Source organism: Gossypium arboreum, chromosome 2 (genome assembly GCF_025698485.1).
Source record: "Gossypium arboreum isolate Shixiya-1 chromosome 2, ASM2569848v2, whole genome shotgun sequence".
NCBI lineage: Eukaryota > Viridiplantae > Streptophyta > Magnoliopsida > Malvales > Malvaceae > Gossypium > Gossypium arboreum.
This window is the reverse complement of record NC_069071.1, coordinates 8,304,121-8,326,347: the sequence shown is the minus strand read 5'-3', so window position 1 is coordinate 8,326,347 and position 22,227 is coordinate 8,304,121. Positions and strand designations below refer to the sequence as shown.

The following is a 22,227-nucleotide window of genomic DNA, read 5'->3' as shown; positions in this document are numbered from 1 at the left end:
TACAGTATTACAATCTCAGACATATATAATTCTGCTAACTTCTCGAGTGAAAAATCTGTTCTGACTAAAACAAAATGTGCTGACTTAGTCAATCTATCCATAATCACTTAGATCAAATCTTTCTTTCTTTGATTCATAGGCAATCTAGATACAAAATCCCTAGTGACATGCTCCTACTTCCATTTAGGAATCATGACAGGTTGCAACAAACCTGTTGGTACCTGATGTTCTGCTTTGACGTATTGACAAATCAGACATATTTCAACAAACTCATAGATTTCCCATTTCATACTAGGCCACCAATACATCTTTTTTAAATTACAATATATTCTCGTGCTACCCGGATGAATAGAATACATACTACTGTGAGCTTCAGAAAGAATGTCATTTTTCAAGTCTGAATTATTCGGAACATAAATTGTGTTACGATAATACAACATACCACTATCATCAATGGTATACTCTGAACTCAAATTGTCCCGAACCATCTGTCTCTTCAACACTAATTTTGGATCATCATCTTGCAACTCTCGAATTCGCTGAAGAAACACAGGTTTTGCTCTCAATTCTGCTAATACAGAATCATTTTCATTAAGAAATAAATGAGCGTTCATCCCCCGAAGTGCAAATAGTGACAATTTTTGACTAAGTGCATCTGCAACTATATTAGCCTTTCTTGGGTGATAATCAATAACCAAATCATAATCTTTGAGCAACTTTAACCATTGTCTCTATCTCAAGTTCATCTCTTTCTGAGTCATCAAATACTTCAAACTCTTGTGATCTATATACACATAGCATTTCTCACTATATAAATAGTGTATCTAGATTTTTAAAGCAAACACAATTGCAGCCAACTCAAGATCATGTGTAGGATAATTTCTCTCGTGCAGTTTTAACTGCCGAAAAGCATTGGCTAGTACTTTTCCCGACTACATTAATACACAACCCAAACCATTTAGAGACGCGTCGTTATAAATAACATACGGTATACTCGATTCTGGCTGGGTTAAAATTAGAGCCTCTGTCAACATCTTCTTCAAATGATCAAAACTCTGTTGACACTCATTAGACCACACAAATTCAATATTCTTCTGAATAGTCAGGTTAACAATGAAGCAATCATCAAAAAATTCTTGACAAAACGTCAATAGTATCTTACTAATTCTGAAAACTTTGCACTTCTGTTATATTCTTTGGAATTTTCCAATTCACCACTGCAGATACTTTGCTCGAATCCACACGAATCCCTTCAGCTGCCACAATATAGCCTGGAAATCTAACCTTGTATAGCCAAAATTCACATTTATTAAACTTTGCATACAACTGTTTTTCTCTCAAAATCTGTAGCACAATTCTTAAGTGTTGCGCATGCTCGGATTCTGTCTTAGAACAGATCAATATATCATCGATAAACACAACCATAAATTTATCTAAATAAGGTTGAAAAATTTGATTCATTAAATCCATGAAAGCAGCAGGCGCATTAGTCAAGCCGAATGACATTATTAGAAATTCATAATGACCATACCGAGTTCTGAAAGCAGTCTTTGGCACATCACATTCTTTAACTTTCAACTAATAATACCCGAATTTGAGGTCTATCTTCGAAAATACTGCAGCATCATTCAGCTGATCAAAAAATCGTCAATATGTGGCAAAGGGTATTTATTTTTAATTGTGACCTTGTCCAAATGTCTGTAGTCTATACACAGTCTCAAAGAACCATATTTCTTTTTCACAAATAAGACAGGTGCACCCTAAGGAGACATACTCGGTCTAATGAATCCTTTGTCTAATAAATCTTACAACTGTGACTTTAATTCTTTTAACTCAGCTGGTGTCATACGGTATGGTGTTACTGATATTGGAGCTGTTTCCGAAACCACATCAATTATAAACTCAATTCATAATCAGGTGGTAAACCAGGTAATTCCTCAAAAAATACATCAATAAATTCATTAACAACTGGTAACTGTTCTAACTTTGATTCAGAACCCCGAGTATCAAGAATACAGGCTAAAAATGCCTCGTTACCTTTTCGCATTAATTTCTAGGCTAAAAATGCTGAAATAATTCTAACAATTTCTTTCGGATTAGCAGACTTAACAGTAATCACTTTCCCTGTCTAGCCTTTCAGATTAATCCTTTTCTCTTTACAATTTACTACTGCATCATGCTTTGTTAACCAATCCATTCCCAGAATAACATCGAATTCTTGAAAGGGTAACAGTATCAATTTAGCAGGGAATTCACAGCCTTTCACTTTTAGTGGACAATTTCGACACATTACATTAACTATCACACTTTGACCTAATGGATTAGTGACTTGAACATCATAATCAGTGGGTTCAACAAACAATTTCTTTTCTGATGCTAATGCAGTGCAAACATAAGAATGTGTAGACCCAGAGTCAATCAATGCATACACAGTAATATCGAAAAGATAGAAAATTCCAGCAATTACGACTGGAGTTGTTGCTTCCTCTCTAGCTCGGATAGCATAAGCACGTGTAGGTGCCTTAGGCTCTAACCAACAGCTTTATCTCTCATATTCGAACGGGTAGCCCCAGTAGCACTACTTTGGCCTGAACGTTTACTTCTTTGGAAAGTGGCTAATTATTTTTCTTTTTGTTCATCTTCTTTTTTTTGCATTGAGGACAGTCTCGAATGAAATGGTCAGTGGCTCCGCATTTATAACAAGCTCCCATTTTGCCTCTACATTCACCCGGATGATACTTTCCATAATATTTGCATTTAATTCTAGGGACATTCTGTACACTACCCACACTAGCTGTAGGTCTAATAGTTACTCCAAAATCTTGTTGAGTCGCCATGTTCTTATTTGATCACTCAGACATTGAAGTGGCTCGATTGGACTCCTCTCTAGGTTTTTTAGCCGGAAATGTTGAAAATTATTTGGAGGAGCTTCTTTTGTAAGATTCTTTATTTCGTCTCTCTCGTTACATTTTTCTGTTATATACTTCTTCCATTTTCTGAGCATGATCTGACAGAACAACAAATTCTCATATTTCTGTACCCTCAATCAACATTCTAATTTCATCATTTAATCCCTCCTCAAAACGGATACATATTTCCTCTTCGGTTGGTACAATTTCACGAGCATATTTTCTGAGATATACAAATTCTCTCTTATATTCAGTTACTGATCGATTTTCTTGTCATAGATTGATAAATTCTCTTTTCTTTTTATCCATATACCTCTTGCCAACATATTTCTTTTTAAATTCATTCTGAAAGAATTCCCAATAAATTTTCTCTTACGGTACCACAACTTCTATAGTCATCTACCAATTATAAGCTTCCTCTTTTAATAAAGAAACAACATATATCAAATAATCATCTAGGGAACAAGCCATTTCTTTAAAAACTCTTATTGTATTTTGAAGCCAATTCTCAAATTTGACTGGGTCATCATCTGTCCTGCCCTGAAATCTTCGGCTCCAAATTTTCTGAGTTTTTCTCCTGAAGTACGTTTACTGAATTCAGTTACTAAAAGAGGTGGATGTACAATCGAACAGTAGAGGGGGGAGGTTGCTGAGCCTGATTTCTTTCTTACATCATCTCATTAAACCATTTGTTCATAAACCCATAAAACATATTTTTGAGTTGTTGTTCTTGCATCGAAAAAATTGAAACACTACTACTTGTCTCGTGTTCAGATATTTGTACTCTGCTATTAGCTTCATCACGTTCAACATGTTCAGATCTATCAGAGATCTTTACAATCTATAAGAAAAACAAATATTAGACCGGATTGTACATATCACACTATCACAGATTTATATGGCATGTATTTTCAGACACTTTGTACATAATATTCATTTCGAGAATCGGCTAAACCGAAGCTCTAATACCAATAAATGTAATACCCCTAACCTTTATCTGTCGCCAAAATAGGGTTGCGGAGCATTACCGAACTTTACGAATTAAATATAGACATTTCACAACTTTATTACTCATATTAAGAATCAATCATAATACACTCATATTTTCCCTTAGATGGGTCATCGAGGCCCAAAATACACAATAGAAGTGAATCGGAACTAAATCGAACACTTAGGAAATTTTTCCCAAAATCTTAAAATTTTTCTTAAGAGCAGGGGACATACACCCTTGTGGCCAACCGTGTGGCTCACACGGCTAGGAGACACGTCTGTGTCTTAGGTTGTTTTCAAATTAGGGTAGCTGCTGACTTGGGTCACATGGCTAACCACATGCCCGTGTGTTAGGCCGTGTGTGAAGTGCATGGGTCACACGGCCAAGTCACACGCCTGTGTGCTAGGCCGTGTGCAAAAACCTCGTCATTCTGTTTTGTGATTTTAAGGTGCAGGGGATACACGGCCAAACTACACACCCATACACCAAGCCGTGTGTGACACACGGCTGAGACGCAAGCCCGTGTCTCTGCCCATGTGGACGAAACTAGGCCATTTTAAGGCCATTTTTCTCACCCTTTTATTATCCACCTGCACTCAACATTGAAATACACAAATATCTCTCAACCAAGCAACCAATTCAAACCAAAACATGTATTTGACATAATAAATTGACCCATAAATCAAATGTTTAAATTTCACAAACTAACTTCATTCATTATTTACCAAAGCCTAATTTTATTTACATACATACAAACACTCATATGTACTTAACTAACAATCATAATTATACATACAAGTTTAACCCTTTTTAATCCATCCTTATACATGCCATATAAACCAGAAAATGTACAACAAAATCTACCAAAGTAGTCTGGATAGTGTAGCTTGATGTGTTGATCCGATCTACCGATCTCATGCTAATCTACAAAGAACATTAAACAACACGAGTAAGCTTAATGAAGCTTATTAAGTTCGTTGGCTTTAAACATAAATCTTACCGAACATACTATAACAAATTATTCAAATAAATCATTCAATATATAATTCCTACCAAACACAACTTCAATCGATGAATTCACTTATTTCAGATCATTATCAATAATAACTTTAAATCTTCAATCATGAATTCCTAATGTCACTTACCAACTTTTGTCAAATCGGAGAACGTCTTATGGGTTGAGTACATCGTATATAGAGGCTTGAAGGCTGAACAGAAGCACATGAATGCTAAACAGAAACCCATGAAGGTTGAACGGAAGCTCATAGGAGCTGAACGGAAACCCATATGGTTAAACTGAAGCTCGAAAGAGCTAAACAGAAACCCATTAGGGTTAAACAGAAACTCATATGAGTTAACTGAAGCTCATGAGAACTAAAATGAAAGCAAACATGGGAGTTTGCAACAAATGCTGAACCCCGGTTTACTTGGATAATTTGCTGTCAATTCCTCTTTTATACTGAACGATTGTACCCAATCTCGCGTCCCGTTCACTTTGAAAATTCACTTCAATTTTGTGATTTTAACAATAATTTTATTTTCAACAAATAACATGAACAATTACATAATATCATTTATCAATTTAACATTTAACATTAAAGTTTAACCATACGAACTTACCTTGGCTAATTTGTAAAATTTGTTGTAGCTGAGGAACTATTCAAATAATTTCTCTTTTCCATGATTTTCTTTGGGCTCTTAATCTAAAATATAAAATTATTCATCCATTAGCACATATTTCAGCCTCATTTCACGTTACAATTTATACCCTTCAATTTTTGAAATTATAGATTTACCCCAAATTTATAGTTTTTTTTTACAATTTAGTCCTTTTTATTTAATTAACTATGAAAACGTTAAAATTTTCTAACGAAATTTTACTACTATCTCAGTAATACTCCGTAAATATTTATAAAAATATTTACAACTCGATTTATGAAATCAAGGTCTCAATACCTCGTTTTCAAAATCACTTAACCTAATAATTCCTTCTAAAACACAAATCACTAATTCTTAGCTTTCTTAAATTCTCAATTAGCTCATAAACACTAACTAATAAAATTTATGAGCTCACTTGTCAGATTTTAGTAGTCTCGAAGCACTATTTTTGACACCACTAAAAATTAGGTTGTTACAAAGCTCCACGTGCCTAGTTTGATAAATTGAAGCAATTTCTTATCTTTAATGGATTTTTCTTGGCTAAATCTGATGCTTCCTTGTTTGTTAAAGTTGCAACCAAGTCCATCATTTATGTCTTGATTTATGTGGATGATATTATTATTACTGGAAGCTTGACTGATGAGATAAATTGTTTTGTTCAGCAACTGCATAACGAATTTTCCCTAAAGGATTTGGATGATCTTCATTATTTTTTAGGTGTTAAAGTCAGTTGATCATCTACTAGTAGTCTCCACTTATGTCAGTGCAAATACATTCAGGATCTTCTTGACAGGTGTTCTCCGGCTAATGCAAAAAAGTGTTCATACGCCAATGATTAGTTCTTCTACATTATCTAAAGATGAGGGTACTCGTCTTGCTGACCCTACTGAATATAGAAGTCTTGCTGGAGCTCTTCAATACGTGGTTTTAACCCGGCCAGATATTGCATATGCAGTAAATCATGTGTGTCAATTCATGCATGCCCCTACTATAGTTCATATGGTAGCGTTAAAACGTATATTGAGGTATTTACATGGCACTATTAGTTATGGGCTAGTGTTTTGTCGATCTGACAAACAATCTTTAGTGGGTTATGCAGATGCCAACTGAGGCCTAGATTTTGATGACCGTCGGTCCACTACAGACTATTATGTCTACTTTGGTCATACACCTGTCTCTAAAAAGCAGCAAGTTGTTTCTTGCTCTACAGCTGAGGCTGAATATAGAAGTTGGCTACAGCTACTAGTGATGTTGCGTGGCTAGTTTCTCTACTTACAGAATTACAAATCGGTTCTACTGATCCTCCTGCTATTTGGTGTGATAATTCCAGTACAGTTGCTGTTACTGCTAATCCAGTGTTACACTCCAAATTTAAACATGTCGAACTTGACTTATTTTTTGTTCGTGAAAATGTGGCTAGTGGCTCCTTTATGGTTGGTGAAGTACCAGCATGTGACCAGGTTGCAGATATTCTTACTAAACCATTATCCTTCTCTAATTTTGCTCGGTTTCGAAGTTTACTTCAAGTCTTACCCCTTGAGAAGCTGGATGAATGTTAGAGTAAAGAGATTAGGGACTGTTAGTTTGTTATTAGTCAGTTGCTGAGTCTGGTGTATAATTGGTTAGGAGCAATTATTCATTTTCAAATATATAAACATCATATGTTTAATTGATGAAGGCAGATATGAATACTAAAAAGATTTCTAAGTCAATTCAATTTTATCAAATTGTTCTTTAGTTTAGTATAGTATTTTACAATCCAAAACAATCATTATTAGCCACTAGACCCAATTCAGATTCGTCTTCTGTTGGATTATTACAAACTTATACAACTTGAATGATACGTTTCTACGATGACAGCAGCGACCCTCTTCTCCTTTAGCCATGAAAAAGCTTCACGAACTGCTAATGCCATGGATATGTTAGCCTCCATACACCCATCCCTATAGGCTAAGACTACAGAACCATATTTTTACAAATTACATATACTAGCTCGCATTTGCCTTCTTATATCAACGGATAGAAGGGTTGGTTGTCCAGGGAAATTTAATACCAATAAAAATCATTTATCACTTAATAGTTAACACTTACATTTGCTTCTTTGGCACTAAAGATGTTAATTCTTAGGGATAATACAATTTTTAGCCATTTAACTTAATAATTAAGTCTATTTTAGTATTTATATATTTTTTATTCATTTTTATACTTGAACTTGTCAATTAGATTCAAGACTGATTAGTTGGGCCTATTGAACTAAAAATTGACTGATATATTAGTTCGAACAAAGTGGTTGAACCAATTTAATAAATTGTTTATAAAATTTTAATTAATTAATTAATTGATTATTATTGATCTAGCAATTATACCACGTCATTATTTAAAATTTTTATATTTTTAATTTTCAAGTAATGATGTGGCACAATGAGATTGTGCCATATCATCACACTTATATATTTTTTAAATTTAGGAACCAAAATGAATCTAACTCAAGTTTAAGTATCAAAATAAATTAAAAAACACACTAAAATAAATTTATTTGTCAAGTTTAAGTGCAAAAATTATATTATCCCGGAGAAAATGGCGTACAGGCAAACTTTGCTGAAATCTATAGGTTTAAATTCTTTTATTTATTTATTTCTGAGAAACATTTTATTAAATTAACAAAATAATTTAAGTAAAAGATTACATTCATTTCAAAATCTAAATATTTCAAAGAAAAGTAGGAGATATATTTATTCAAACAAGACAAAAATCCAATAAAACAAACATAGGATTAGGAATTTATTGTACCATATTCGCTTATAAAATTAGAGGATTAAAAAATGAGAGGAAAACGTTATAGAAAAGTGTGAAATTTAGCAGAGGAGTGGAGAACTGCAGGCCCCTAAACCCTAAAAACAGTCGAAATTGGAGGAAAAGGATCCCACATCGCCTCAATACATAAAACAGCATCCCAACCCACTTCCATAAATTAAAGAGCTAATGGAGATATAAAAATCAAGGAGCCGTACGATGAGCACAAAGCGAACTATTCTTTCGCCTTTTACTAAAGAATACCGTGTGCTCGCGGCTCTTAGCGGCATACGCCTATTTTTGGAGGGTGGTTCTATATGGAACGCCTCTATCAACTGTTAGTGAAAGACTTTAAAATTTAGTTTCAGGTATTAAAAATGAAAAAATCAAAATATCACATTCTAACTTCGAAACTCACCTATTCACTCTAGGAATTCATGAACATTAGGCCATCCTTAAACTGAGCTCCAGCTCTGGTCTTTTGCATCAACCATTGAATGTAAACTTGAACCTTCTGGAATTCCTAATGGAGGATCTTGGCATGCACAGTTATCAACCGTATATAATTCCCATTCCTTAATTCCACATTTCTCCAAAGCTGAAGATAATCTGTTGTTCTGTGTCTGTTTAGGGTATGTCCCATCCGGACTAACCAGCACTGCTCCAGTATACGATTGTCCGGCCACTCGTGCTGCCCCATGGTAATGGAACAGACCCCAGCTAAAATCTTCTGATACATCTACGATTGTCCAATACTCGTTCGAAACAACCCCGTTATCCAAGACACTGAAGTAAAATGTCCCTGGAACGTTTGCTCTCTTGACTCGATATTTACGACGCCTCCAAACCAGTTCTCCTTCTAAAGTTTTAACCTGAAAAACTGGCTCGTACCAAAACGATCCCTTCGCCTTTCCCCTGTAAAATAGCTGGTACTGACATGGGAACTGATCATAGGCTGGGTTCTGTCCTGCTACGACTCGCCAACTCCAATCCAAACTCCCCAACCAACCAACAAATAAATCTTTGGCGGTTTCATGGCACAAGTCCTTCCCTCGAAACTTAAGCATAGGCTGCACGTACGGCTTTTCGGGGATCTTCGCATCTAAATCAAGACAATTGTTTTTCTGAAGAACACACAGAGAAAATGCTTCTAGTTTCGGACTTTCAAATGAAGCAATACACCGATAATTACACACCTGATCTACAGGGCTGCATTTGTTCAAGCATTGAAGTGCTTTCCTACAATTCGGATCCATAAGACAATCCAATATCTGAGGTCCACAATTCTTCACCATACAGTTCAGGGTTGAAAAGCCCTTTGATCTCAAGTTCTTCAAGACCGGGACTGGCTGAATATAAGCATTGATAATAACCAACAAACAGAACCTTATATCGTCAGAATTACACCGGTCCCATGCCTCCGATACGGTTTGCACAACTTCCTTTGTTTCAACTGTTTTCTTCAGTTGAGAAATTCCCACCAATTTGTCAAAGATACTTCCTTTCATTTCACTGTGGACATAAGAGCCTCCTAATTTGTTAACCAAACCCGGATCGGATTCAAAGCAGATTACGTTAGGGATGTTTCCGCTATTTGTCCCAATCCATTTCACCGAGTCTTGATTAGTAACAGCTACAACTAGCAAAATATCTGCACAAGCCAATTCCTTTTGCAGATCCATGGCTGTTTGATCATTAGATTGATGGAAATTGTCAGGGAAAACAACCATTTCATATCCTTCATCCACCCATTTCAATCTTTTTGCCTGATCAGTAGCATAAACAATCAAGAAACCATATATAATTCCCAAAATAGCACTATCAAAATTCCACTTGCTCAATAAAAAAGTCCATTAATGTAAATGCAACACTACAAAATAAACTGATAGCTTTTTAGGTTCAATTGCAAGTTTTGCTACACTAAATTAATTTACTATCAATGTTAGTAAAATTGTAAAATCATAGACTCTTTTTTTCTTTATTTTTTTGTCGAAATTTTAAATCTATATGAAAAAAAAGATTTTCCAAATAACTTTCAAAATCTTAAACAAAAAGTAAAATGAGAACGAAAAAAAAAATGAATTTTAAGAAAATATCAAGTAAAAAATAGTAACACTTACGGTGTGCATCATAACCTCCTCCCAGGGGGTGCATTTTAATGGGCTGACGCTTCCTTGGCCGACCACTGCCACAATCCTTACCGGCGGGTCTTTTTGCTCCGTCACCGCATTTTTTTCCTTCTCCGTCTTTAGAACCACAGTAACAGTTGGTCTAGAGCTGGAAGTCGGATGAAGTGGAAAACGAGAGGCTCTGAATCGATGGTTTGGCGGAGATAACGCGGTGCGGATGGAGGTGAAGCAGCGTTTGAGCGGAGCACCGGTTTTGGATTTGGATAGAGGTGGAGGCGGAGGTTCCAGAACCAAGCTCATGACTTTACGGGCTTGAAAGGTAAGAGTGGGAGGGAGAGTTACTTGGAACGCTAAACTAAGTAGGATTGAAAATGGTGGTTGGTTGTTAGAGGAGTGTAGAACCCGCCCGCCTTTTCCAACTTGCTAGAACCGGCGTTTCAATACGTGGCGTGTTTCTGTTGAAGGATATGTTAACATACGCTCCGGTCCTCTTAATTTTAATATTAAACAAATTGATCCCTCGAAAAAAAAAGAGAACAATTTAATCCTGTCAATTTCGAAAGTAAGCAACTAAGGACAATTAATAAAAGCAATAATATTTTTAAACAATTTTACATGAATTTGACTAGTATAATAACAAATTTAGCTCGATAATTTATACATTTTATCAATTTGATCATAATTTAATAAATTTAACCCACAATATTTTTGCAAATATATAAATGTTTGAGATTAAATTTGTTGAATTTTTAAAATCAAACTCAAATTAAAAATATATATATATATATATATATATATATGTAAACATTAAGGATAAATTTGCTACTATATCAAAATTATACACAATTGGCGAAAGAGAGACTAATTGACAGTTTCAAGATTAAGAGAGACTAGAGAAGTGTTTTACCCTCGAAATATTAATTCAGAGAAGTTAAATTCTGTTATTAGTCCCTGCACTATCCTTAAATTGTAAATTTAGTATTTATGTCCTAATTTTATCAAATTTAATCCCTATAATTTATAAAATTTGAAATTGAAGTGAATTAGAAAGTTGTGTACTTAAGTGAGCAGTGGTTTGGTGTGGATTATGTTGTAATTTAAAAATATAAAGTTTGAAGTTAGTAATAACATTGAATTTCACCAATTCTGAATCAGATTGGATTGTGTGTATTTCAGCATCACCCACTTTACAGAAGGCATTGCCCGGCGGCTGCATCATCGCAAACGTCAATTCTCAATTCCAATTGTGTATTATAAAAAGAAAACCATAGCAGCCTCTTAAAGATTCTAATCCCATAACTTGTCCATTGGTAAGGTTCATAATAATAAATATTGTTGCACAATCAAATTCTCTATTTTATATGTATTATCTCTATTAATATATTTGTGTAAAATTATTTTAATTTTTACATTTTTATATGATAAATCTTTTAAGAATGAAGAAATAATAGAGGATACACGCGATTATCACTAAACTTGGCTACAAACTTGTGAATCGTCGTATCCTCGTACTTTTCACAAATGCCAGGGGATGAATGAAATGCATAATCCAATCTTCAAAACCTTTCGTGTATATATATATATGTACAGACTATTTTAACTTAAAAAGCATTTTCAATTGAGCGGGGCGTCACCGCAAACGTCACATTTTCAACTCCAATTATTACTTCTTCTTTTTTTGGTGTGTATAAGAACCCATAGCAGCCTCTGCAATTATCCTCATTCCATTAACTGTCAAGTTATAACTAGAATACCGACTCATCATCTGTCCTTCAATGGCGGACCAACAACAACAACCCCCCCAAGTCCTCTTAGTAACTTTCGCTTCTCAAGGCCACATTAACCCTTCCCTTCAATTTGCAAATAAACTCATCAACAGTGGTGTCCACGTCACGTTGATGTCGGTTTCTTCCATGATTCACCAATTCAACAAAGCTTCACCTGTCCATGGCTTGTCCTACGCCTATTACTCCGACGGCTATGACCATGCCTTTCAACTTTCCGGTGACACGAATCATTACCTGTCCGAGACAAAGCGTCACGGTACTCAATCCTTGAGAGAGTTTCTTGCTGATCAAGGCACTAGGTTCACTTCCATTGTTTACTGTACTCTTCTCCCTTGGGTGGCAACGGTGGCTCGTGAGTTTCACATCCCAGCCACCCTCCTCTGGTTCCAACCTGCTTCTCTTTTGAACATCTGTTACCATTACTTCAAGGGATACGATGAGATCATTACCAAAAACATCGATGACCCCACGTTTACAGTTCAGATGCCGGGGCTGCCACCGCTTTCTCGCCATGATTTACCTTCCTTTTTCATCCCGTCCAATCCACAAGCTATGCCACTCTTAACCATGAAAGAACATGTACAAGTTCTTGACCAAGAGACCAACCCCAGAGTTTTAGTTAACACGTTCGACCTATTAGAAACTGAAGCCATAAAAGCGGCTGACAAGTGGTACAGTATGGTCGGAATCGGACCACTAATGCCAAACCTTGCTGAAACATCCATGGGAGGTGATCTTTTCAAGGTCACAAAAGAGCATAAAGAAATGGAATGGCTCAACACAAAGCCTGAAACATCAGTCATTTATGTCGCATTTGGGAGCCTTTCCACATTGGCTAAACCACAAATGGAGCTACTCGCGAAGGGGTTGCTTGAAACTGGGCGTCCATTTTTGTGGGTGATAAGGGAAAGTACTGATGAACAAGAAAAGGATTCATTGAGTAGGTTAAATGAACTGAAAAAGATAGGGATGATACTGCCATGGTGCTCACAAGTGCAAGTTCTTTCCCACCCATCGATCGGATGTTTTTTAACACACAGTGGGTGGAACTCGACGTTCGAAAGCTTGGTTTCAGGGGTACCTATGGTGACATTTCCTCAATGGGTAGACCAAGGAACCAATTCCAAGCTCGTCCAAGATGTATGGAAAACAGGTGTACGTCTAAGACAGAATGAAGATGGAATGGTTGAAGCTGGTGAGATAAAAAGATGCTTGGAAATGGTGATGGGAGGTGAAGAAATTAGAAAGAATGCCAAGAAATGGAAGGATTTGGCTAAAGAAGCTGTGGAGGAAGGAGGGACTTCATATAACAACATTAAAGCTTTCGTGGAAGAGCTTACAAATAAATAAAATAATTCCAGTTATTTTATATAAAATAAATAATTATAAAATTTTAATTTATTTCCAGACCTGATCTAATATTGTTAAAAATGAAATACGATAATTGAGTCGTTATTTTATAAATTTTGTTTGGTGTATTAAATACATATTTTTATTTTATATTTCGAATATAGTGAAATTTTTATTTCTTTAAAATGAATCGAGAAGATTATTTGATGTTTAGGTTTTTAATTAATCTTAAGTATATTATTAAAATTTTTATATTAATATTGAAATCTTCACCTTTTCTTAAAGCATTGCCACTTCAAAAAAGACACGAATGATCAAAAAACATAAAAGGAATTAAAACATCAAACTTTAATCATTGCAAAAAGCTATATTTTTAAACCAACCTAATTGGATTTCTTAAAGTCCTAACTCCGTCTTTACTTTGTTGGGATTATTTAAAACAAGAATATCTAGAATTTACTTCAAATATATCCAAATAATATTGTTTCACTCACTCATGGATGAAAAATAATATAATATAATATTTTTAAATATTATTATTAAAAGTAATAAAAATATTTGAAAATCTTTTTGGATGTAAGAGAAAATTTTAAATTTTATTAAAGTGGTTGAATTTGTGAAAATAAATATTTTTTTCCTCTTTTATGCCAATAACAATATTATACCAATTAAATTAAAATTTAATTAATTTTTATCTAATCACATGATCTATACCAAGTTCACAAAAAAAAAAAAAAATTCTATGATATATGGGTCTCTATGATATTTTACCAAAAATAACAAAATAATAGAAAAGAGCAAAGTAAAGACTAGGGCTGACAACCGAAATGGAAATATGGGCACGCTCAAGGCTTTAGGATTATAGGAATTATAATATGGGTTGGGTTTTAAGATAATGGGTTTAGATTAAGTTATAAAATTTTGAATAAAGAATGGGCTCCATGTTTAGATGTATAACTTAACCTTTAAATACATTTATTAGAAATCAAATCAATATGAAGAATCCAACTGAAAAAAGCAAATCAATACGGTAGCTTCCTAGTAAGGGCGAAGTTACAAAATTCTTTTATCGGGTTAAAATTAAATTATAATTTTATAATAATAAAAATATAATTTTATTATTTTAATAGTTTATATCTTTATAATTTTAAAAGATTAAATTAATTTTTATCATTTTAAGGGCCAAAATATAATTTTACATTTACTAATTTAAATTTTAAAAATTTTAAAGGGTCTAAATAAAAAAATAATTCATTTTAGGGGGGAAAATCTCCTACCAACTCCCCTAGCTATGTCCCTGGTAGAAAGATTATGTGTAGAGGTGCTCACAGGTCAGGTTGAGCCTAAACATGATATCAACATACTTTATATTTGGCCAATCCCTACTTGACTCAAAATCTGGACCCAAAATTTTGCACAAACTCACCTATATTTGCAAAAGATTAATCTAAGCCTATTTTAGGCCCGCCCATATTATTCTTTGATGATTTTTAAAAATTATTTATTTTATTTTATTTTAATATTTAATAGTTTTATACATTTTTTATTTATTAATTTTTTTTATATAATCATCTTAATATCATTTTAATGTTTAAATAGAGGAGTATTATAGATTTAGTACATGTTTATTTTTTAATGTGTTCTAAATTGCATAATATATAAAAATAACATAATATAAAATATTATAAACTTCAAATATGTAGGACTTAGGCATTAAATTTTCAAGCCCGAGCCCGATCCATATTTTAAACGAATTTAATTGACTTAATATTTTTTCTCAAACCCACCTAAATTTCAAGCAAACCTTCATGCCTGAAAGGGTGAACAGGTCTAATTAGATCACTGTGCATTTTGTTAAATAGAAATTATTTTTTCTATTGGAAAAATATAGCTCCACTATTCAAACTATACTTTATAGTAACTACTTTATGTTGTTTCTAAGCCAAGTAAACAAACAAAATAAAAAACATAGTAATATAATTTACTCAGTTGTTTTTAGCCAATTCAATAAAATTCTAGCTATTTTAGGCTATCCATACCCTTTAATTAGTTCTTAAAATCGAAAACACAAAAAAATTGGATGGATGAAATATTAAAGGGATAAAATTTAGAAAGGTGGCAAACATATTTTTCGTTTCATTGGTATGTTTAGTAAAAAATGAAAAAATGAAAAGAAAAGAAAATTATTTTCATCTATTATTTGGTAGTGTTGAAAAATGGAAGGAGAAAAATAAAATATTTAAAAATATATATAATTTTAAATTAACACACACATCTCTCATTTTCTCTCCTCTCATCTTTTCAATTTGAAAATATTAGTTTTTATACATTATTTAGGATGGAAAATTATCATTTTTCCTATTTTTTCTTCTCAGTTTTTCTTCCCAACCAAGTACACTCAAATTTATTTTCTTTCTACTTTTTCACTCATTTCTCTCATTCTTCCACTTTCTCATTGAACCAAGCAAACTTTGAAACCTGAAAAAGCTACTGGTTATGACCTTCTTCTAATTTATGAACTCATTTGCAAGATAGCAAAAACAACAAATACACCCTAATATATATATACCAGGAAATGCTTATATGAAAGTAATATGTTTGCTATATTCCCGAGATACAACGAAGTTTTAAATTTTCTTTGATTAGCAAAATCAAGAAATTCCCTAACTCTTACTCTAGTTTCTGAAAATAGGATTGATTGTAATTGTTTAATTTGTAAGCACCATAATGCCTCTATTTATATGCACTCAATGAATACAATTTTAAAGAGCCACAACCCTTTATATTTGACATATTTCTTCGGAGAAACATGTCCCATGGAAATGTATCCATTGAATGATAAATCATCAATTTTAATTTGAATAGTGCTCATGAAGAATTAATTTGCAATCTATAATTTCCAACAATCCCCTACTAGATTGTTAATTCTAGAAAATAAGTACACAACGATTATGCATAAAGAAAGGTGTTTGCAGATTGAATTTTCCTTTAGTGCAAACTCTCAAATAATCAACAAAGTGAATGGTGGCTAGTCGCTTGAAGCATCACTTTTAAAATCAATACTGGAAATTTTTCACAAATAACCGTAAAGTATTAGAGTAAAAGTTTAATTTGCTTTAGCACCGTTATGGCCATATGCTCATCCCGTTTCATGAACATGTACGAGAGAAAACCATAAAGAAGATCTCGTCGTGGTAGCACCACTTCATGTCCATATAGGTGTAACACCCCCTAACCCTTATCCGTTGCCGGAATATGGTTACGGAGCATTGTTGGACTTTTTAGATCACATATGAATATTACATAATCATCTAACATACATATCATAATTTAAACATATCGTCTCTTTTATGAGCCCTCGAGGCCCAAAATATGTTTTAGAAACAAATTGAGACTAAATTGGGTACTAAGGGAATTTTTCACAAAATTTCAAAAAAAATTTCTAGGTGTAGGGGACACACGCCTATGTGGCCATGGGACACGCCCGTGCCTTAGGCCGTGTCCGACCTTGTGTAACTCTCTGACTTAGGTCATAAGGCCAGCCACACGCCCGTATGCTAGGCCATGTGGTCAATTTATTTTTCGAAAATTAGGTGCAGGTTTCACATGGCCAGGGCACATACCCGTGTGCTAGGCCGTGTGTCTCACACAGCTGAGACACATGCTTGTGTCTCTGTTCGTGTGAAAATACCTGGGCATTCTGTTTTGAAAATTTTAAGTTGTAGGGGACACACGGCCAAATCACACGCCCATGTGTTAGTCGTGTGTCTCACACGGTCTAATCATATGCCCACGTGTCTACCGTGTGGACTCAAAATGAACCTTAAACATCAAGTTTACCTTTCTCTGCAACCTTGAACACCAAGCAACTCAAAAACCAATCATTTAATCACTTTAAAACAAGATTTAATACATTTAAAACGTGTCAAAACAATCATCCTAGTTTCCTAACCAATGTACCCTTATAAGTACTTCATATATTTTATCAAAACAATTCAATATAACATTTTTCAAGCCAATTCTGAAATTATGAAAATTTCAACCCAAATTTGCCTATATCATGCTCTCTTATGCATCAAATTAACATTCCATATTAAATTTCAACATAACTCATATAATCATGTATATAAGTAACCAATATTATTTTATAACCTCAATTACATTCACTTCCCAAAATGACAAGCATAAGACATATTAGGTACATGCCGACACAAAAAGAAATATACATCACCACGTTTTGAGTTCGGGATCGTTGATGGATGTGGAATCGGCAATCTGACTTTAACCTAACCTGCACACGGGAAACAAATCGTACACTGAGTATAAACTCAGTGGGATTTTTATAATCCGAATGCTTAAAGGTAAAATATTATAACATACACATTAATTCATAAAATAACCATAATCATACAATTAATCAATTCATAAATAAAGCACTTATAACACGTTTAATTCGTATCATTTGCTATCCTAGATAGTTTTTCACAATATTAACACAAATCATTTGAACAACAATATTGTTCATTCATATCCAATTCATAAATACACAATTCATGTGTCTCTAATTATATTTCAATTCACCATTCAATATCAATCATAACACTGTTTTATTCAATTACCCCTATTAACACGATTCAGACTCCGGCGGATACACGAATCCAATCAAAACACACCAGTTTGGTACCCAATGCCTCATTGGATAAGTTAAAGAAATAAAATGAGACCCAGTGTCTCATCAGCTATGCCGAAGTAAATTAGTACCCAGTACCTCATCGAATTTATCTGAAGTAATAATTTGACACCCAGTGTCTCATCGACTCGAAGCCGAAGTATCCTTGAACTCTTCCAATCTTATGGCATGCCATCTATATTAGACTCAGCCCGATAAAGTTAATAGGGTTTCAATTCACTTTTCAATTGCCACAATTATCCAATATTTAAATTTCACATTAATCACAAATTCATATACATTCAAATCAATATCAAAATGCTAATTACTCACCTCATTCACTTATTGATCGCGTGATTTCGTGATAGGTTTTAAATATTTATAATTACTCGTTCTTGAACTAACTATTATCGCGATGTAGGCAAGTGTACCTATCGAACAGTAGTATAGTTTTAGCAAGACCGGATTGTCACACCCAAAGGAACTAAAAGTACTAGTAATGACTATCTTTTTATTATCTAGCCTAAGAATAATAAGGTTTTGTTTTAATTAACTAATTATCTAAACTAAGAATGCACAAAGAAAAGAATTGGGGAATTTCTTTTGGGGAAAATCAATTGACTTAAGACAATACCTAAGGAAAAATCCATCAAGACTTTACTTGTTATTCTGGCTCTGAATCGGACGATTTATTCATTCAACTTGTTCCGTAGAGATCCCTAAGTTATGTTATTATCCCTATTCAAAACTAATAACGTCTAATCCCTAGATTGAATAACCGAGACTTTTCTCTAATTAACACTCTAGGGTTGCATTAACTCGATCTATGGATCCCTTTATTAGGTTTCACCCTAATCTGGCAAAATCTTGTCACCCTATGTCTAGGCGCGCAATCAACTCCGCTTAATTTTGACAAATGTACTCTTAGACAGGGTGTATTCCTCCTCTGAATAAGAGCATGTCTTGAATCAGTATCCTGGGATATCAAAACAAGAATTAATAACAAGTTAAATATTTATCATACGATTCAGAAAATAATAACAAGTTCATCTTAGGTTTCATTCCCCTTAGGTATTTAGGGGTTTTAGTTCATAACTAAATAAGAAAACATCTCAGACGAATAAAGAATACAAAACATAAAGAAAACCCAAAACTCCTGAAGGGAAATTGAGGAGAGATCGTTAGTCTTGATGATGAATCCGGCTTCTGAGATGGATCAATCGGCTTCCTTGGAGTAATTCCTTACTCCCCCTTCTCCGTCTCATTTTTTTCCTCCTCTAGGGTGTATTTATAAGTTTTGGAATGCCTAAAAACCCTCAAAATTGGCCTTTTCTAAATTGGACTCAACTTGGGCTCGGCAGGGACAACCCCGTGGCACACGCCCATGTTCGATTACTTCAGGCCGAGTTTGAACCTGCCAAATTGACACGACCGTGTGGTTTGCCCGTGTGAGGAGGTCCAGGCTGTGTCAATTTTGTACTTTGGCCCATTTTCTCCGTTTTTGGCCCGTTTCTCGTTCCTTTCGCTCTCCTATGCTCTCCGAAGTATAAAACATGAAATTAAAGCATTAGGAGCATCGAATTCACCAATTCTAATGGAAAATCATCCATAAAATGCATTAAAAATAGGGTAAAAATATGTATAATTTACGGTTTATCACTTACCATAAACATTAAATAAAAAATATAACAATTAATATTTAGATTCGGATTATAGAAATACAAACCAGAACTTCCGAGCTACTGCTCGTCAACTTTATCTTTTCTTTGTTTTAATCGAGGTTTCTGAAATAACGTTAGCTACAGAATTGAAAAAATTAAAATTCATCAATACAATACAATTTTACATTGAATATTTCAAATTTTATTCAACATTTGCCTAAATTCCAATTTAGTCCCTAAATCGAGACTGCTTTGTTTCTTCACAATTAATTCTATATTTTCATTAAATTTCCACTTTAAACTAAATTTAACTTTATAATTTCACTAAAATCCATAAATTTCACGATTTTCACAATTTAGTCCTTATTACTTAAAACTTATAATTTATCCTACAATTCACCCTTTTTCATTTCTAACTTAAAATCTATCAATTTAGTCCCTAATACTCTATTTATTCAACATAAAAACATTTAAAACTCAATAATTTCTAAAATTTTGACATGGATTAAGTAGTATTTAGTTTTAGGATTCTAAAAACATAGAAATTACAAGAAAACGGGCTAAATTGACTTAACAATTAAGCTTTGAACTTTGAAATCCCTAGCTTTTCTCTTTTTCTTTTCTTTGTTTTCTTCTCTAATTCGCTTTTAATTTTGTTTCGTTTCTTTTATTTACGTTATTATTATTATAATATATAGTATATATTACTTAAAGTTTAAGTAATACTTATTTATTATTTTATACATATGTATATTATTTTTACACATGTACACTCAATCACCATACACTTATCAATTTATAGCTCAATTACTTATTTAGTCCCTTCACTTTTCTCCAATCTATAATTCAACTTTCTCTCTATATGCAATCTAGTCCTTATACTTAATTACTCTTAATTTAAGCAAATTCACCTAATCAAAACCTAATTAACCACATAACCAACTTTGTAAATATTTTTAATAAATATTTACGAATCCGTTTTACGAAAACGGAGACCTGAGAGTACACTTTTCGGTACCTGTTGTAACAGCCCGATTTTGGGCCTAATCGGAATAGTGGTTTTGGAACCACTATTCCGAGGCCAGAGAAAATTATTTTAGTATTATTTTATGTGTTACAATAAAATTTTATAAGTGCATGTGAATTTTGGTAAGTTAATTTTAGCGATTTCTAGTCTAATTTCGAAAAAGGACTAAATTGCGTAAAAGGTAAAAGTTGTGTGTTAATGCCTAAATGTGTTAATAGACTAGAGAACTAAAATTAGAGGCATTTAAAGGGAAACTAGACCCTTTTTAAGTATGCGGCCAGCCAAGGGGAGACCAATTGGTCAGAAAGCCAAAATTTGTGGCTTTTAGGTGTTTTAATTGACTAATTTGTAATAAAATAAGGAAAAAGAAATAAAATGTCATTTCTCTTTCATTTCTTCTTCTTCCTCACGAAATTGGCAGCAAAGAATGGGGGGTTTTGAGTTTTAAACTTTCAGCCACTTTAAGCCCTAACAAGTAAGTGATCTTTGGTTGTTTCTTGATGATTTTTACATTTTTGGAACCCCTAAAGCATGAGCTTTCATAGGAGGGGTCTAGTTTGCAAAATGATGAAGAGTCTAGGGTTTTTCCATGAGAGTAAATGTGTTGTTTGCTGTGATTTTTATGGAAGATTATGAGTCCTATTTGTCTAATAAACAACTTTTGTGAAAGAAATTGCATGAAAACACCTTAAAAAGGGCTAGTTTGCCAAGTTGTAAGATAAGGTGTTAGTGTGTGTAATAATGATTTTTGTGAGTTTCCATAGTTATGAAAATGGTTTATCTAGGCTTAAGGAGTAAATAAATTGAATAAAAATCATTTTTCGAGCCAAGGGACAATTTGGTAATTTTTGGCAAAATAGAGGGGCAAAATTGTAAATTTTTTCAAAGTGTGTCAATGGACTAATTTGATTAGTACATTGTTTTAATAAGCTAAATGTGATGTTTTAGATGTTGAAAATTGAGATTTGGACTTAGAACAGAAAGAAATCGATTAAGGGATGATTACGTCCTTTTTAACTTTAAGGTATCGAGGTAAGTTCGTATGGTAACAATAATGCAATATCATGCTTGAATTAAAATTCTTTATTGTTATGGCATTAAGTGTATGGCCTAAAATATTAGAAGTTTGTATGAAAGTAATGCTCAATTTCATTATGATGTGCTTAATACTTGATATTGTACAAAATGTGGATGTATGCCTCTATTGGAATTGACTTGTGAGGATTCAATGAAAATGTGATGATATGTGTGC

At 33.5% G+C, this 22,227-nt stretch overlaps 2 protein-coding genes and 1 non-coding gene across 4 annotated transcripts; 2 read left to right on the top strand and 1 right to left on the bottom strand.

Moving 5' to 3' along the window:
* Positions 1-8,266: 8,266 nt before the first annotated feature.
* Positions 8,267-10,945, bottom strand: LOC108464287 (violaxanthin de-epoxidase, chloroplastic). Of its 2 annotated transcripts, XM_017764512.2 has the most exons (3): positions 10,473-10,945; positions 8,771-10,118; positions 8,267-8,687 (listed from the first exon to the last, which is right to left on the bottom strand). In XM_017764512.2, exons 1-2 carry the CDS (start codon positions 10,779-10,781, stop codon positions 8,808-8,810), a joined length of 1,620 nt encoding a protein of 539 aa, XP_017620001.1. In that variant the 5' UTR covers positions 10,782-10,945; the 3' UTR covers positions 8,267-8,687; positions 8,771-8,807. The 2 variants fall into 2 exon arrangements, with proteins under 2 accessions (XP_017620001.1, XP_017619992.1); XM_017764503.2 differs by having other exon boundaries at positions 8,267-10,118.
* Positions 8,563-8,679, top strand: LOC128289654 (U5 spliceosomal RNA). The gene has a single exon (XR_008279298.1). It is a non-coding gene; the product is annotated as a U5 spliceosomal RNA (small nuclear RNA).
* Positions 10,946-12,171: 1,226 nt separating the features above from the next.
* LOC108465373 (crocetin glucosyltransferase, chloroplastic-like) lies at positions 12,172-13,804 on the top strand. The gene has a single exon (XM_017765712.2). The coding sequence runs from the start codon at positions 12,257-12,259 to the stop codon at positions 13,616-13,618; it is 1,362 nt and encodes a 453-aa protein (XP_017621201.1). The 5' UTR covers positions 12,172-12,256; the 3' UTR covers positions 13,619-13,804.
* The last annotated feature ends 8,423 nt before the right edge of the window (positions 13,805-22,227 follow it).

Excerpts from the sequence above, each read along its gene's own strand:
- LOC108464287 (XM_017764503.2), bottom strand. The coding sequence starts at position 10,781 with ATGAGCTTGGTTCTGGAACCTCCGCCTCCACCTCTATCCAAATCCAAA. Across the intron at positions 10,119-10,472 it reads AGGAGGTTATGATGCACACC|GCAAAAAGATTGAAATGGGT; the intron begins GTAAGTGTTACT and ends GCTACTGATCAG.
- LOC108465373 (XM_017765712.2), top strand. The coding sequence starts at position 12,257 with ATGGCGGACCAACAACAACAACCCCCCCAAGTCCTCTTAGTAACTTTC.